The 18,919-nt window shown below is 30.0% G+C and overlaps 2 protein-coding genes across 2 annotated transcripts in view; one reads left to right on the forward strand and one right to left on the reverse strand.

The window, feature by feature from the left end:
- LOC126735873 (enhancer of polycomb homolog 1) overlaps positions 1 to 15,042 on the forward strand; it is a 72,138-nt gene extending 57,096 nt beyond the window's left edge. Inside the window, exon 12 of the mRNA XM_050439967.1 lies at positions 10,426 to 15,042. Coding sequence (XP_050295924.1) covers positions 10,426 to 10,612 — 187 coding nt within the window. The 3' untranslated portion in view covers positions 10,613 to 15,042. The remainder of the gene's footprint in view (positions 1 to 10,425) is intronic.
- Positions 1,976 to 3,221, reverse strand: LOC126735874 (peritrophin-1-like). Its single transcript, XM_050439968.1, has 5 exons — positions 3,065 to 3,221; positions 2,888 to 2,960; positions 2,571 to 2,767; positions 2,388 to 2,514; positions 1,976 to 2,266 (listed from the first exon to the last, which is right to left on the reverse strand). The coding sequence occupies exons 1-5, from the start codon at positions 3,132 to 3,134 to the stop codon at positions 2,080 to 2,082; spliced, it is 654 nt and encodes a 217-aa protein (XP_050295925.1). The 5' UTR covers positions 3,135 to 3,221; the 3' UTR covers positions 1,976 to 2,079.
- Positions 15,043 to 18,919: the final 3,877 nt, after the last annotated feature.

Genomic DNA, 18,919 nt, shown 5'->3' on the forward strand with positions numbered 1-18,919 from the left:
AAAAAAAAGTTATAAGTTTTCCCTTTTGTCTGTGTCACCCGGTATATATGAAATAAGAAACTAAACTAAATTTAAGATTTTAACTAAAAAAAAAGGCTTTTACTTATTGTTGTGTCGGAATAGGTTATATTTATTTAATATACCGATATGAACATGAAAGCGCGAACCATAGAGAATTCATGTCCCTTTGATTTATTTCATCTTGCTTCCAACAGCGGGCTGTTTAGGTATATTTTCTGGTTGCAACAAATTATTTAATGGCAATACTCAGGTAGTTCCACACTGGACCTAATTGACAGGTTTGCATTTTCTTTTGAAAATTGGCCAATTCTACTACGGTTTTGGATATCATCTTCACCGATAAGTCATTTTTTTTCCTTCATGGACATCACAATCTATCTGTTGCGTTAAGTTACTCAACAGGAAATATACATTTAAATATTGCAATTAAAACGTACTCACAAAAGATTGGTCGGGATTATAGGAAACTAAATTATTGGTTCTTTTTTTATTGATGGCAACCTAAATAGAGAGAAATATCTTATAGAAAGGATATCACATAGAAAATTTATAGGCACAGTCATGATAATGTATGTGCCCCTAATTTAGAGGAACTTTATGGCAAGGTATGTGAAACACTGAATAATATTTCACCCGAAATGTTGAACGCTAAAGTTCTGCTACAGGTTTATCGTAGAGTCTTATTTCGCTCAGTGCGCCACAAAAACTTTGGAAAAGAAATGATTCCTCATCTGGCCTATCATAATTCCGCGTAAAGTACCCACTTCGAGCGATGTGGGTGAATTAATTCAAATTTTGAGACTCGGCCTCGCATCTGGCTGAACGCGTTCGCTTTACATCGCTAGACGGGTCAGCCCGAGAGAGTTTTTTTTTGCTTCCACACTGAAATATTCGATTGTTTAGGTATAAAGATAAAATGAACCTTTTACTATCAGTGTATTTTTACTTAATGCCTTTGAATGAGTAATATAAAGTATTCTAAAATGACTAACAATATACAGGTGACTTTTAGTTGGATTATGCTGCACTTCATCGCAATCCTTTAAGATTTGGATACCAATCGTATACAATACTTCATGAACTGGATTTACTATTGGTGCAATGTGAACAGGATTGGGCAAATAATACATCAAAATGCTTTAAAATTAGATTTACTAGATTTATGCCGGCACCCAGTATTTAATTCATTTCATAATGACACTGCGCACTAATACTTGCACTGGGTACTAAAGTTAGAGATCTTGCTAGTGATATTTGATAGTTAACCTTTAACACTCATATTCAAAATATTGTGTGAAAATTGGTCAATAAAAACCCTTTTAAAGCTGTATTGCTGTTTTGTTCGTTCTGTATTGGCATACTGTTCTGTAGTATAGTTTTCTTGTTATGGCATTTTGAATGAGGAAATTGAAAGAGTCTAGAGAAAATTCCTTAGGGTTGTGGATTATTATTGTTGTGGCTAATAGAGAAGAATATGATTATAATTATCTGCAGGTTTGCGTGTGTCTACAACATTTACAAGAAGGCAGATGGCTTGTGTTTGCTTTTTACCTGCCATCATTGACAGTAATTCAGGAGACTTCATCCTGAATTACTATTCTTTGCACAAGGGATAGATACACTGAACTTTTTGCTCTATCTGTTTGCGATTTATTGTATCATTTCGTCATACTTATTAGGGCAAAAGTTACGTTTTGATCCCTGTGTTGAGTTGTGCAAATGCAACGTTTCATGATCATCTTGAGATTAACATATTTAACATTTATGAATAGATAAATAAAAATCACCAAATGCTAGATTATGATCATTTGTAATCTGTGTAATATAAATGATTTTCAATATAAGTTAGATAATTATTCTTAAATATAACAAAAAAATTAAAGTAGAACGGCTTCCAGTTTTAAAATATCGTTTTGATATAATCGTAAATAGGTTACTCCAAAATAAAAACAGATTCAAAAATAAACAAATGTTATATATTTTAGTAAACGTTTTGACATTGGGGGACTATTAAAATATTATATTCCAATAATACTAAAAATATTGTGATTCCGTGTATTACACCCTACTGGAACAACTCGCGAGTCTAGGCCAGACACAAACATTTAATCTGCGATTCCAGTGGAGACCTTCAGGGCAAGACATTCTGATAGGGACACCATTGCTGCATTGCCAAAACTTATTACAGTTGCGGTCTGGCAAATATACTTCTTTGGAGTTGTCTCTGGGACATCTGCGTCTAAGACTTTAATAGTAAAGATTACGATTTTTAATTTTACCGAACCATTATACTTTTTTTCTTTAAACTTACTAATATTTTAATATTCAGGGAATCGAATATTATTCCAGTATAACTTATTACTAACCTTTCTATAGGTTGGTTTTGATGCTCTAATGCTAATTTCCCTTCAGGTACTAATAAAACCGGGTCTTCTTCTACTTGTAAACGGAATTGATTTACTACTATTTTTTCATCATGATCATCTGACTGATCTAAAAATTCAAAAGCCAACTGTATAATCAAAGGAAATCAATGAGAAAATATATACCTGCATCATCAAATCTTCTTCCAATACACTTCGCACGTCTAGGCCAATCACAAACGTTTAATCTGCGATTCCAGTGAAGACCTGCAGGACAAGACATTCTAATAGAAACGCCATTACTACATTGCCAGAACCTGTTACAGTTAGCATCTGGGATGTATACCACCTTAGAATTGTCTCTTGGACATCTTGGTCGAAGGCTTGAAGAATGATATTTCACATTAGCACCAAGAAAAACTTAATTTTCACTATTATTTGTTATTCAATAAAATTTATCAAGTATGAGCTTGTACTTATAATCTTCGACTTCGACTACGCACCTTTTTAGTGGCTGATCTTGGTCCTGTTGTGGTTCTCCTTCTTGGACTTCTTGGTCTTGGACTTCTAATTCATCTGAAAATACAATGGCTTATTGAATGAATTGGATATGAAGCTTTAATAATTATTTACGAAGTAAACCCATCAAAATGACCCAAATTATTAATATTTAAACTTGCCTGCACTAGACACAGTGGCGGCCGCTATAACCAATATTAAATACATTACTATAGCCTTCATGGTCTTCATGGAGTTATATTCTTGTAAAGGTAAGTAAAAGGATCACTGTACTATCACTGATACACTGTACAAAAGTATTTATACTTTCTCTTATCTGCTGTTTTGCAAGCGTTGTGATACCGATTTTAATCGATCAATTTTTTTTTTTATTGAATATCCATACAATAGGGTGCCTCTTTTTTCATTTAGAACAGATTACAAATATATTTATTTATTTGTGGTTTTTGATGACCGGTTCCACTGAGATCAAGAGTATCAAGAGCTTAGATAGGAGATAGGTCTGTACTTCGTTATCTTTGGTTCAGCTAGTTTGCCTTTTTTTGGTAAACATGTTATTTTCCTTTCAACCACCTATCCGAAAATAGGCTCTTTTGCATTAATATAAGAGTTGCATAGTTTGGCAAGATGTTGGTGGATACTTTTTTCGGATTTTTTTCCACGAGAAACTTTTAATGCCATATAGACCAAGAGCTGATAAATCTGGTCACTTCTATTGCTTTTTCCTCGGTATTTTTTTGGGCATTCAAATAGTCCTGTTGAAATACGATCGCTACAATAGGATCTAAAATTTAATAGACCTGCAGCTGTCACATTCATAGAAGTTATGTTTTCCCAAAAATGTTCCACTTCCCGGCGGAATTTCAATCACGGGTTTCAATTGTCTAGACTGCTAAAACAGTCGAGGCGGTTTGGTATAAAAGGTGACCCAACCTTCCAAATAAAGCGTCTCCTTATAACCCCTAGCGAACCACTGTAGAATTTAATGTTCTTAAGTTGCCAAAGGAAAGGTTAAAGCTTTCCAGGGTATTCTATCTTCTATGCCACTGCAGCTTTAATTTGCCCTAATCATAACTGTCGTCTGCCGCTTGCTAGCCCTATAAAAGTCCATGCGTATTTAAAGTCTTTATTTGGGGTTTTTAAGATAATTTTTTGTGCTTTTGTCACACTTCAAACATTTTACTGTGATACAGGACTATCACAATATTCACAAACTATTATATTTGGTCACAAAATATAAAAATACTCATAAACCAGTTCAAAGAATTCCTAAAAAATCAATGAATATATATATATATATATATATATATATATATATATATATACAGGGTGTCTCACGACGAATAGACGCGATCGATATTTCGGAAACTAATTTTTCAAAAATTTTGAAAATTTGGCAACATGGCACAGTCGATGGGGGCTACACAACTAAAATATTTTGACAGTTGTGACGTTTCCGGTTATACCGGAAGTAGGTGTCAACTTCGTTATTTTAAATGGAACACCCTGTATATTTTTACTTTTTTGGCTTTTACGTGAAATTCTAAGTATATTTTGTGTATAATGTCCTATACCTAAGTGTAACCGTTTTTGACATATTTTTAATTTCATGTGAAAAACTATGTTTATAAGCCCTAACATAATTACCGATTACTCCCTTTTAGTAGCCTTTATTTATTGGTTAGTTTTGGTTTTATTTTAGAGGAAGGATCACTTTAAAAGACTATTTTAAAATTTGGCTAAAAAAAAGATACAGGGTGGTCAAAAACTAGCATTAAAAATTAAAATGAAAAAATCATTAAAAGTCAATTTTTTTAAATGGAAACCCCCTATTTTTATAATTTTTTCATAAAGATAATTAAAAATAAGGTTAACTTTGTATAAGGTTATCTAGTCCAAAAATTGATAGTTTCCAAAATATTGGCAGTTTAAATTTGGCCTAATATTAAAAGCCGTATAATAACACGGCTCAAGGATTGTTGATTAGTTGGGCATGACGGTTGTCATAGTAACCGCTAGAAGCGGCAGTAAGACAATGGATTATATGCATTAAATTTATAAGTTACTTGCTATTTAAGTTTTCTTCCTAAAAGTGTAATTTAATTAAAAAGTGTACATTTCTGTTATAATCCATTGTCTTACTGCCGCTTCTAGCGGTTACTATGACAACCGTCATGCCCAACTAATTAACAATCCTTGAGCCGTGTTATTATACGGCTTTTAATATTAGGCCAAATTTAAACTGCCAATATTTCGGAAACTATCAATTTTTGGACTAGATAACCTTATACAAAGTTAACCTTATTTTTAATTATCTTTATGAAAAAATTAGAAAAATAGGGGGTTTTCATTTAAAAAAATTGACTTTTAATGATTTTTTCATTTTAATTTTTAATGCTAGTTTTTGACCACCCTGTATCTTTTTTTTAGCCAAATTTTAAAATAGTCTTTTAAAGTGGTCCTTCCTCTAAAATAAAACCAAAACTAACCAATAAATAAAGGCTACTAAAAGGGAGTAATCGGTAATTATGTTAGGGCTTATAAACATAGTTTTTCACATGAAATTAAAAATATGTCAAAAACGGTTACACTTAGGTATAGGACATTATACACAAAATATACTTAGAATTTCACGTAAAAGCCAAAAAAGTAAAAATATACAGGGTGTTCCATTTAAAATAACGAAGTTGACACCTACTTCCGGTATAACCGGAAACGTCACAACTGTCAAAATATTTTAGTTGTGTAGCCCCCCTCGACTGTGCCATGTTGCCAAATTTTCAAAATTTTTGAAAAATTAGTTTCCGAAATATCGATCGCGTCTATTCGTCGTGAGACACCCTGTATATATATATATATATTCATTGATTTTTTAGGAATTCTTTGAACTGGTTTATGAGTATTTTTATATTTTGTGACCAAATATAATAGTTTGTGAATATTGTGATAGTCCTGTATCACAGTAAAATGTTTGAAGTGTATATAAGTATATATATATGTATATGTATATATATATAAGTATATATATATATATATAAGTATATATATATATATATAAGTATATATATATATATATAAGTATATATATATATATATAGTAAACTTAAATAGCAAGTAACTTATAAATTTAATGCATATAATCCATTATCTTAATGCCGCTTCTAGCGGTTACTATGACAACCGTCATGCCCAACTAATTAACAATCCTTGAGCCGTGTTACTATACGGCTTTTAATATTAGGCCAAATTTAAACTGCCAATATTTCGGAAACTATCAATTTTTGGACTAGATAACCTTATACAAAGTTAACCTTATTTTTAATTATCTTTATGAAAAAATTATAAAAATAGGGGGTTTCCATTTAAAAAAATTGACTTTTAATGATTTTTTCATTTTAATTTTTAATGCTAGTTTTTAACCCCCCTGTATCTTTTTTTTAGCCAAATATTAAAATAATCTCTTAAAGTAGCCCTTCCTCTAAAATAAAACCAAAACTAACCAATAAATAAACGCTACTAAAAGGGAGTAATCGGTAATTATATTAGGGCTTATAAACATAGTTTTTCACATGAAATTAAAAATATGTCAAAAACGGTTACACTTAGGTATAGGACATTATACACAAAATATATTTCAAATTTCACGTAAAAGCCAAAAATGTAAAAATATACAGGGTGTTCTATTTAAAATAACGAAGTTGACACCTACTTCCGGTATAACCGGAAACGTCACAACTGTCAAAATATTTTAATTGTGTAGCCCCCATCGACTGTGCCATGTTGCCAAATTTTCAAAATTCTTGAAAAATTAGTTTCCGAGATATCGATCGCGTCTATTCGTCGTGAGACACCCTGTATATATCATTACTTAGATTGATGGACCTTTATCTTTGTTTTAAATGATGAAAACTTCATTGTTCAAAATTACTAGATTAAATAAACATACCTAATAATTTTGTTTCCATCTGAAACAATAAACAATTATGTATATTGTTATTGGTCCATCAAAGAAGGGTGTTAACATGCGATTGAATTTGAAACTATTTGGCAATACTTGTTATACAAATTTTAAACGCAATTCTAAAGGTAGTGTAAAAAAGTATGAACGAAATATGGATTTTTTGAATACTTTTCTTTTAATTTTTTTGGTCAATATTTTATAATACAAATTGGCTGTCAAAGAAATTTTAAGTAAAGATCTAGTGACGAATTAATTAAATACCACGTATCTTAGCCCATTGAAAATTAGCACATATATTTAAGTTGAGATACTGAACAAGTGGTAAGTAGGTAACAGAACCAAATGTAATTTGAAACTTTCTTCCAAGTTAATAGATACCTAAGTCTTTCTTAGAAGATACGTCCTTAAGGGGCCGTAATTATGCCTGGTTGTCTGGCATAATAATTACGACCTCCCTTATTATTAAGATTATATTATTGGCTTCCCTCGTAAGCTATTCAAACTGGCTTCTTGATTAGGTGGTTGCAGCGTACCGGTAACTATTTACAGTTTATTAAATTTATAGATATCCAGATTGAATATCGAACAAAAAAATAGCTGTGAGTGGAATATGTGTGAGAATCTATGTGCTAAAATTTAGACAAATCTGATGTAAGGTTTTTTAACTTGTACTTTCTCTCCTCGACCGTGTTTTAGATTCCTGCCTTTTTTTACGTTCAAAGAGTTTTTGGATGACGCTATGACACTATATCGTTGTAAGACTTGAACGATAAGAATTTGAACAATCCAAAATGTGAGTTTTTATGGAAATGTTGATAGAATCTTGTTTATTTAGTGTTTGTGAAAAACTGGTACAAGATATATTAGTAGCAAAAAGTTACAGAATGAAAATGTGTCAACTTTAATGATGTAATTGATACTGACTTAAGGGTACCAAACCAACATTTTGCCTCAGCAAGCCCACATTATCCTGGGAAATGTTACTAATTAAACTAAGCAACAAAATGATGCACCAACAGCTAGTTTATATATTATATAGTAAATGTTTTTTTGACTTGATGGTTTCTATAATCAATAGACTAAATTGTAGGTTGAAATACTTAAGTGTATACTTACTGTAAAAATAAATTTTAAGTTGTAATATTAGAAAAATTGTTGGTGCCTGGCAACTAATAGGTGAGGCCCAACTAATAGGTGGGACCTATTCATATTGTCAAAAAACAAGTGTATGATATGAGTAAATAAATAATAAGGTGTATATACTTTTATTGTTAATATTATTACCTATAGAATTAACTTTGTTTTTTTTTAACATATCTATCTGGTCACTGATTAATTTAATACATACATAATTACATACCCATTTTTGAAAGTATGAAAGTACATTTACTTAATATCTTTGATAATGGGATTTAAATCTTTTATTTTAATGGATAAAAGATTTATATCCCTTATTCTCATTTAGGTAAGAAACTAAGCAATTTCAACAAAGATAATCAACATATTTAAACCTGTTCTAAGATAATTCTACATGGTGTCCTACAGTTGGTGACAAACTAATTATTAGGACATTCGTATGTATACTTCTCTATCCTTCTTAAATTTAGATTTTTTAAAAATAGGGTTTACTAAAATCTTTACACACCAGGTGGTCCAGGATAAAAAGAGAACACTTACTAATCTAATAAGTCAAAGAAAGGTGTAAGTTCAATAAAATAAACTCAATTTTTATGAAGTATTATTTTATTTTATTAGATGCTCAAAATGCAATCCATTTTGGGCTAAACAAAAGTATGATCTATTTTCAAATTCATTTCTCACATTTCTAACATTTATCTTGGAATAGATGCACATTCTATAATAATCACACACAAGAGACCCCAGAGAAAAAACTCGAAGGGTGTTAGATCTGGTGATCTCGCCGGGCATTCCATTGGACCTCTTCTTCCAATCCCTGATTCTGAATCCCCTGATCTGGAAACGCATCATGTAAAAAATGCCTTGCAACAATTTTTGGTTGAATGGTGGTTCCCAACATTTAGTAACAGTAAGTTTTGCCGTTAAGCTTACCATTAATAAATACACATTGATTTTTTCTGGATACTGTATGTGTCCTTCCCTGTAAATATACGGATTTTCATCACTCCAATATCTATAGTTGTGTTTATTTACAAAACCATTAAAAAAAACGTGCATTCGTCGCTAAAACAAATATTTTTGAGCAACTCAGGAGTAATACGTAATTTTTTTGCCATTCCCTCGCAAAATTCTATTCTTTAGTCAGTGTTGTATTCACGCAATTCATTAAAAATTTGCATTTTCTATGGATGAAAATGACTTAATTGTGAAATAAAAATTTAACTAAGACTTTCTGTTATCGCTGAAGCTTGGCGTAGAGACAATATAGCATTCATAGCAAAATGGCCTAATACTTCTACTTGTGCCGCTTCATGAAGTACTCAACGTTGAACTCTTTTTTTGTTTTCCACTGATCCTGTTTCTTTAAATTTGAGAATTAGTTGCCTCACGTAAGTATGACTTAAATTTTTTCCAGGATTGCTTTCGTTAAATAATGCAGCAGTCCTTAAATCACATCGATTTTCAGAACCATTAATATTAATTATCCCAATTGTTCCAGCCGTACTGTAGACAGCCATATTGTGTGAAGTATTTGGGTGGGTCGGTGAAAAGTCATAAGACGATATACAATGTAAATAATTTTTTAAAACTAGGTCTAATTTCTACTTTCTGGTACGACCTAAAACGTGCATGCCAGCTTACTAATTTTTATCGGATTAAAAAAATATTGTTACTCGAATACTGTGAAGTACAATCGGACACACATTACTTAAATTCGATTTTGAGCAGTAGCAAACAAGAAAAAACAGTTCAGCGTAGCGTATAAGTAATTCTACTCAATTATCTTTGGCAATAGATTTATCGCAAAGTATGCATCTATTCAATCAATGATTGCAAATCAAATGATTGGAATCCGCCGCGCCGCTTATCAACCAAAAAGTAAGCGAGAAGCTCTGTTGCCATTTATAATACCTATGAGTAGTCTTCTATTTGCCAACCTTTAAAGGCCAATGTAATGTTCATTTCATACCTAATAAAGACATTACTTTATTACTTATATTAATTATTATCATTATAAATAAGATATAAACATGAAACATACAGAAAAAAAACTAAAAAAGTTTGGTAATATTTATACTCCTTGGCGTGTTATGTGTCGCTTTTATTTCAACCAATCTCAGTTAATAAATGATTTCGGTGTGCGTGACATTTCAGGAACCAAACGATAAACCAAAATAAAAATCGACCGAAGGCTCTGGTAATAAAACATTATAATTAACCGTTAATATTTTTTTTCTAAAATATATTTTTATTTCATGTATAGCTTTGACTATTTCGGATGGTTTGTTTAATAATTCGTCTAGTTTTATGATATTCTGTCTATATAAATACTGTCTATAAAAACTTAGTTATAAAATCCTAATATAACCTATTTTGAAAAAACTATAATATTGAAGTCTTACAATCAATATTTTTTTGCAGTGCTAACCACACGAACCTTCTAGACTACCCACTGACAGCGGCAGTAGACGTAGCCGTCGACCCAGCCGCTCCACCTCATCAAGCTACACCACCGCTAGGCGGAGGGAGCAGTTCAGCCCCAAAATCAAATAATGGCGGCGTGACTCGAAACAACAAGAACAACAGTATGGTGATGGAGGTGACCTGATGCCGGCCGAAAGGTTAGTGCGAGCGCACCACTGATTTCCATTTCATTTTTGGAGAAAAAATCCTTGAATAAGAGGCCAAGGTTGAAAAGAAGGTGTGAGAAATATAGGTAGATTTGTTATTATGCGCATGAAGTGGACACACAAACGTACACGCAAACGTACATACCGAGATTGAGCCTTTCCTTTGAAATTGATTTTATTTATGTTGAAGAGGTTTATGTCATGCAATTTAAATGCAATTTAATAATTTCATATTCGGTTGTGTAAGTAATTTGCCGCTCGATTTAGATTTTTGCTCAAAATTACATGAATGTTTCATTCATTCTTATAATTATTATATATATTATAATTATCTATGCAACGCCCAGTATACCAGTATTTAGTCACTAGCAAAGTATTGCATGACGTAAACATCACAATTTTTCAAATTATTTCTGGTAAATATTTTATAATTTGGGCAATTATTATTTATATGAAAATATTAAAATTTAGTTAGTAATAACTTTTAAAGGAAATGCAAATGTTTAGTTGTATGTAGACCACAATGTGATTTAGTATGAATATTTTTTGTACATTATAGATAATTTGTTTGTGCAAAGAAAGTATTTTTTTGTGCAAATTGACATTAAACTTAAAAAATGATACGCTTAATAAGATAGTAACCCTGTTTTAATGGGTAAATTAAATACGTAGTGTGTCCAAAAGTAAATCACGAACCTATCGATTCGTTATTTTTTTGTATACAATTTCCGATAAAATTTAAGATGAAAAATGAAAAATATACGCTTTGTAGTGATGTGTTCAAGTGAGTAATTAAAAAAAAAAAAAACGAGAAATCTTTTTTAATTAATATAATAGGCTACTATGTGGTTCCAGATTTTTATTAGTGATATTATTTAGGTCTGAAGTTGTTGGGATTGTTCAGTCGGAATGTTTTCTTTAATTCAAAATAATGTCTTTATATTACTAAGAAATTGAAATTCGAGCTATAGTGGAAATGCATTGAATGTTCATCCGTTTGTTGCACCGACTATAAAATTTTGTTTATTTATTGACAAAATCTACAGTTGACCCCATTTTTACAATAAACTATAATTATAAAATTAGAAGCAATATACATATATATCTATATTACATTCATCAAATTAACCATGGCTATTAGTGACACAAAATACAGTAATAATAGTATTAATAACACAACACTGAGTCTAAAATTTCAGTATATTTTAAAGTTAATTAAACTCTGTAAACTTTGGCATTTCATTGAACTACTTTACGCAACAGATAATTTTTAAAGCCAAAGAGTGAACAGCTGAATATGGCAATCTCAGAGGGGTAACAAGATCAAGTGCTCTATCCAGAGGAGAGTGTCAGCCATAATTGTGGAGGCCAGCCGTACCAGGTACATTAAAATTAATCAAGAATAACAATTCTGATTAGTTATTAATATGGTTTAGAGCTTCAAATACAAAGGATTCACCAAAGACAATCCTTCTATTTTCCAAGGTATATGAATACAAGAAATATTAATATCACATTTAAATGCAACAAACCTTAGAAATATATGCTGGACTCGTTCAACTAGAGCTTTATGACTGTGATTGTGGAGACCAAACTACTGTAGCATGTTCCAAATTTGATTGTACCAAAGCACAATAGAGCATTTTTAATGTATCTATGGAAAAGTTTACTTGTTAAATGTTAATAATTTAGAAAGTTAAAAACTCGTTTAAATGTTTTTTTACATCACATTTTTCTAAATTGTCAAATTTGGCTTGCAATTAAAAAGAAATGAAATTTAAAATGATTAAAGAGGTATACTACAAAGGTTAATTTTATTATCCGATGTAACTTATTAACTGTAGATGCAGTTAATTCATTTTCTTTTAAAGAAACCTAATTTGAAGCATGCATTCCCATTCGGGATTGTAATGAGGACGTTTTTCCCTAGTTTCATTTCATATTTTAATACTAAATAATTATGTCCAAATCCAACCGACTGCAATTTATAAATAATTTATGGCAACAGAATTGTGCTATGATATTTGTAACATTTTATGTACATATAAAACTTTAAAAGTCTTAATAAGGCATTTTGTCACGTTAGGGAAATTAACGCTTCATATATATAATTGAAGTTGGAGACTTATTGGTTATATTTTTTTATATCTCCAGTGTAGAGTATTTTTAGCCTTTGAGGGCTGTAATTGCCTCGGCTTTTTTTACAACATCGAAAGAGTTTTTTGTTGGTAACGGGATGTTTTCATATATTTTTTAAAATTAAGTAACATTTAATGTTTATAATGATGATTTATTGATGAATATTTATTATTTTTAGAGGCAGAGAACTGATGAAATACACATCTTAATGCAGCTTTTCATTAAATAAAGCAAAAAGTTATCGCATTGACAGAATTTTTCCGTTTCTTTTCTGGTATCTGTGAATTTGTCATTACTGTAATAAGAATGGGAATTGCTCGATACCAAACAAAAGATCTCAAGCAGATTTAATATTCTAGAGAAATCATACTATATTGTACCTTTTACTGTCGACATAAGAATGTGTGCATGTTACATGCTTTTAAGAATGATAATATACTTTTCTATAAGTAAACGATGCTTGGCGTAATTAATTTGAACATTTTTGAAAAAGTTAAGTTAACCTAAAGTAGTAAAGTGAAGAAACCAATATGGCAGCATGCTGAAATTTCTTTTTAATTATTATAATATAGATTATCCGATATAGATCAGACAAGCGGGACATGGAAACAAGACAAACATCGGCATCAAAAATTTTCATCGATTGGCTTGGTCTTTTGAATGTATTATTTTTAGTTTTAATTGTATATCTATAAATAATATACCTAATTTATAATGAAAATCTGTCAGACAGGAATCATTTGGCAGCTGGTTAACCACTTTATTATATAAACAATAAAGTGTTTCCATTAGTAATTACCTATTTGATGTGTATTCAAGGTATGGCTATTTTAAGCATGGACGATTTACCACCTAACCACATTCCATAAAATAGCTTATGCATTAAGAATCTGAAGATATAAGGACTGCGAAAAGTGTCGATCGATGTGTAGTACAGGTGAAAGTTTTCAACTGTTGTTATCGATACATCTCATTTTTTCGTAAAGATAAGATTGGAAAATTGAGTAAGTTTTGTTCGATAAGTCACAAATAAAAAATACTGAATATTATTAATAATAAGAAATAATTAATTAATAAATTACATAAAATAATAACGCCAGTGATATCCCGATATCAATACAAAGCTTAGTATTATAATATTTTAATAATTGATATTATTTTTTTCAAATTAATGTCAAACGCCGGTCAAAGGGCATTGATTGCCTCATTAGATTGCTTAAGAACAAGAAACAACCTTTGCAAAATAGTTTCTAACATTAATAGCCAAGAAAAGGAACCAAAAATTGGGTTAAATACCATTCCCACTTCCTAAATATCTGTCCTAATTATAAATCCTTTTCGATTGAAAGCAAACATTTCGACTTGTAGGCATGGAATATTCTGTGTGGGTATAGCAAAATTAAATAAACAGTAAAAAAACAAAATTGAGGACAAAAACTCTACATCTCTGTTCAAGAGCGCAAGGTAATTTTTTGCCCTCAAACAAAAAACAAAAAAGTAATACGATAGTGATAGCTAGTAATGAACTAATTTATTACAGTTAGCCCTTTTTTTTGTAACATATTAGCCCTTTGTAAGTAATTGTGTATATAGTGCATAGTTTAACTCGTAGGTATGTATATTTTCTAAGTATAAGCGAAGAAAATCGTAAAAGGCTGTTATAAAAACTAATTTTAGTACCTAATTTATTATTATTTCTACTTCTACTTTTTGTTTCGTCGAAATAAACTAAAAATAAGGTTCGAGTATTGTTCAGTTTTATAGATGAGACACCCATTTATTTTACTTCAAGCAGGTTCTTATCATTGTTTTTCTTTTGGTTTTTTGGGAGCCGTTTTATACAAAATAAACCTATTTTTAAGATTTAACTTTAGTTTTACTAAATAAACTAAAAATTATACGTTTCTGTAACGTTCCCAAATAACCAAAACTAGAATGTGTACTTACATATAAATTTTTGAGATTTGCGATCAACCTCTTGAGTTAGCAGTTTATTGCATAATTAAGCCTGGTTTTGATTGCAAATGTTGGCTGCCTTATTTTATTTTTATTCTCGCGTTGGCTGTTCATTAACTTTCATATTTATTACAGCATAATAAGCTGTTGGCTTAACCAACTTTTTTACTTGCTTCTAGTCATCTACATTATATTTCGTTTTTAATCAGGCCGTAACATTTGCAAGGAGACTGGGACCATTTTGTAAAGTTTAAAAAAAAACATGTTAAATAATGGGAAATAATATATTTGCTACATACTTTTTCTTATGTCATATTTTGTTTGATTTTTCGAAGAGAAATTTTCTTTACTTCCTGTAGGGTTTTATTTCATTCAATACGAATCTATGGTGCAAATGTTTAGGATCTAAGCTACATTCCTTATTTTTCGGGTAATATTAAAACTTCCGCTAATGGTGGCTTGGTTTAATATTATCAGTTCGATATTATACTTGAACGTTATGACTTCTCTAATTCACTGAAAAGGTCCTAATTAAACTTACCACATTGCGGATATAGGGCAACATTTCTGACACCTTTTATGTTAAAATTGAACCTTGCGTCCTGAGATGACATTTTTGGCGATAAAAAATTGTAAATATTGTGTTTTACTGGTTGTACTTCATACAGTGTCTCCAAAATTGATAATACATGTAGTCTCAGAAACAGCTAACAGAAAAACTGCTAAATCGGAAAAGTTTTAGGTAACTGTATTTGCAGATAAATGATTTTTAGTTCGCCAATTTATCTCTTGTGATTTTTAAGAAATTTTGAAAGGGCTAAATCGATCTTTTCGAAAATACCATAAAGTTTTCTTTTTATATACATACGTTAAGTTTTTTGAGCCAACTGCTTTTTTTATTTAGAAATTGTGCTAACATTTTATGCGGTTGCTTGTTTAAAAAAATCCAAACGTTCTAAATAAAATTTGAGCCCAAAATGATTTTTATATATAGAAATTTTTCTAATACATAGAATGAGTTTAAAAAAACCTTACATGTTTTAAAAATCTTCATAAAAAAACAGAGCGTTTTCGAAAATGTAATAATTACTTAAGTTTTTTCAAAATAAATCAAAAACTACAAGACAACTCAACGCCAATTATTTGCAAATACAGTTGCCAAAAGTTCCTCCCATTTTGCCACTTTCTTTCTCTAATAATTTACGAGATTGCAAGACATGCATCACCTATTTTAAATCAAGTGCTCTAAAGGATTAAAATGGTGACACTAGTCTATATTATATAGGATTTTCTTTCTTAAACTATTTAAAAAAGTCCTTGATTTTGTATAAATATGGATGCCGAATTTTAGAATATCCAAAAATTGTAATTTTTTAACATTTCGAAGTACCTAACTAAAACTAAAAACTTATTAAAAGTACTTTCACAAGGTAAAACTAATCATTTAAATAATTTTAATAATTTTTTTTCTTAGTGACAAACAGTTGACTTAAATATTTCAGGTGCAAGTACATATTTAGTACTATAATTGTGCTCGAAACTATATAAACAACTTTTTACTATACAAACTAACTTTTAAGTTTTCTCTTCGTATCTGATGATATATGGTCAATTGGTTGTATTTTGTTATATTGGCCAGGGCACAATCTGTAGCTTGTTCATAGAACAGCAATTAAAATTTTCTTCAATAAATGGTTTCTGACAGTTTAACCAACTTCTGTTTTAAAATAATGAATGTTAATTTTCGTCATTCGCAGGCTAGTAAATCCAACGATGAATATCAATATCGAAGGTATAATAAAAACCTTTTAATATAAAAATACCGTCGTGATCATCACATATTTTATTTTAGTAATTTTTTAACAACTTCTCATAGATTTGCACATGTAATCCTTTTTCAAAAGAGTAATTTAATCGTAAAAATATATTCAAAGTTAATATCATTTATACAAACCGTTAATTTTATTTCGATAACCTCTTTCGAAATGTCGAGGAAAAATCCTGGTTTTCATCATTTTATTTCACTATAAATTTAGAATTTTGCATCAGGATGAATTTTCACCCCGCCTGATTTGTTCACGATGTGATAAGAAATAAGAAAGATAAAAATATCTTGTTTTTACAAATAATAGTAATAACTGATAAATTATTGATATATGTATAGGTATCACTCGAAATTAAAAAAAAAACTTGATTAAAAAAAAACCCAGGTCCTAGTTTTCTATTAACTAAACTAAATAAAAAATTTAAAAACATTAACTGATTCTTCCATTGTAGATAAAATGATTAGAATTGGATATATTAAAAAAATAGCCTCAGGGTTATTAATTTAATGCAGTTTATAACTGCAGGAGATTAGTTAAAGAAAAAAAATCCTTAAGACAGACAAGTCGAGGTTAAATCACTTGGATCAAAAGTTGCCCATTTCATTTTTTTTATAATTCAGTTTATTTAGGATTTCATATATATTTTTATTACAATAAAGTTGTCAGAAATTTGAAACTAGACTTAAGTAAATAAAATATAACCCACTGCAGTTAATAAAGGAGTGCAAATAAAATCTTAATTAAAATGCTTGCATATTAACTTGAATTTAATCTTTTTAAAAGGATTTATATAAGAAAACCGAAAAATTAAATCAGCTTCAATAACAGTTGCTAAATGTTTGTACCTCTTTATTAACATTATTTAATTTTACTAAATATTGCGATAACTTTCTATACGGGTCTAATAATGAAGTTTCAAATTTGAAAAAAAAATCGTCGACTAAAGATTAATTACTACTTCTTATGTAAATAATATGAGACATGTAAATATTTAGTTATGTGTAAGAAAATAAAGAAGAAACAGATGAAGAAATAAAGATACTCGCGAAAACCTGCATTTCGTAGGTTTTTCGAAAAAGTACAATTTGACTTTTATTTGAACACTGATGTAAATATGTACGTACATTAAACCCTTTTTCACTTTTGTTTTGTTTTGCATCAAACTGCTTTTAGATCACTTAATGGTATTCAATCCCGATGGAATATTTATATAATTTTGTTAAAAGGATATTATTTATTTTAAGTGAGATATTATTAATACATATTTTTATTTGCATACATACAGTACAATGTAATAAGTAGCAAATAAAAATAAAAGGCAAACAGGTTTAGATATCTAGACAAAGCACAATTATTTTTTCAGTCTGTAGCCTTATCAATTTGAAAGTGTTTACATTACAATTGAAATCAACCCTCTCCAGCCGATACCTATAAATATGCATAAAAATTATATTATAAAAGAATTCAAAGTAGGTAATAATTTTTTTAAAAATTTAAATGGATGGAAATACAGGAAATGAGATAGAATGATTCTAAAAAGAAGGCTACTTATATACTCGGCATACCATGGTTCCAGAAGATTCGCTAACCTTCCACGCGTCCCTAGAGATTTCGTGCGGTATGACCGCCACAACGTGGTAACGCGTTGGTTCTGGAAGAACAGCTGATATTGGCGGCGTTACAGTATTAAGGAAACGTAGTTCTTGGTAAGGTTCGGTTTATAAGGCCCAAGCTTTTGCGTTTTTGAACCTTATAAGATTTATACTCGAATTAGAAGCATTTAACTTTTACATAGTACTCAGCAGATATTTGTGTTTGTGAAATACTCGTTTTTTTACGAAATTTTTACTTCAGCTGTTTTATTTAGATGGGATAAATAAGAAATATAGTCAGCATTGTAAGAGCTATTAGCCAATTTTAAATAAAATGTTAAGGTATATGTAGTAAAAGTAATGGTTTCAACCTGAAACAAAAAAGTAATGGAAACCCCTCGTATAATTTAACAATACCAAGGCAGTATCTTATTGTCATCACGAGCTCTTAAAACATCATCGGACATAACAGAAGCACAACTATAATCTAATCGTGTTTATGGAGTAAGCAATTGTTAATTTGTAATTGATTAAATAAAAAATTATAAAAGCTTTTACGGATTTTTGAGAAAGGTAATAAACTTGTACTCCTAAATTGGCTCACCTCCGAGTGATTTTGAACCTCAGACAATAATTTGTCTTACCAAAAGTTTTACAAATAGAAATCAAGTGACATACTTGATGTTTCTATTCTAGAAATGTCAATATTAAAATTCCCCAAGTAAGAAGTATCAGTATACTGAGAAAACATATCAATTAGGATTTCTTCAAA

The sequence above is a fragment of the Anthonomus grandis genome, chromosome 5 (assembly GCF_022605725.1).
Source record: "Anthonomus grandis grandis chromosome 5, icAntGran1.3, whole genome shotgun sequence".
NCBI lineage: Eukaryota > Metazoa > Arthropoda > Insecta > Coleoptera > Curculionidae > Anthonomus > Anthonomus grandis.

Excerpts from the sequence above, each read along its gene's own strand:
- LOC126735874 (XM_050439968.1), bottom strand. The coding sequence starts at position 3,134 with ATGAAGACCATGAAGGCTATAGTAATGTATTTAATATTGGTTATAGCG. Across the intron at positions 2,961-3,064 it reads CGCCACTGTGTCTAGTGCAG|ATGAATTAGAAGTCCAAGAC; the intron begins GCAAGTTTAAAT and ends TTGTATTTTCAG. Across the intron at positions 2,267-2,387 it reads CAAAACCAACCTATAGAAAG|TCTTAGACGCAGATGTCCCA; the intron begins GTTAGTAATAAG and ends TTACTATTAAAG.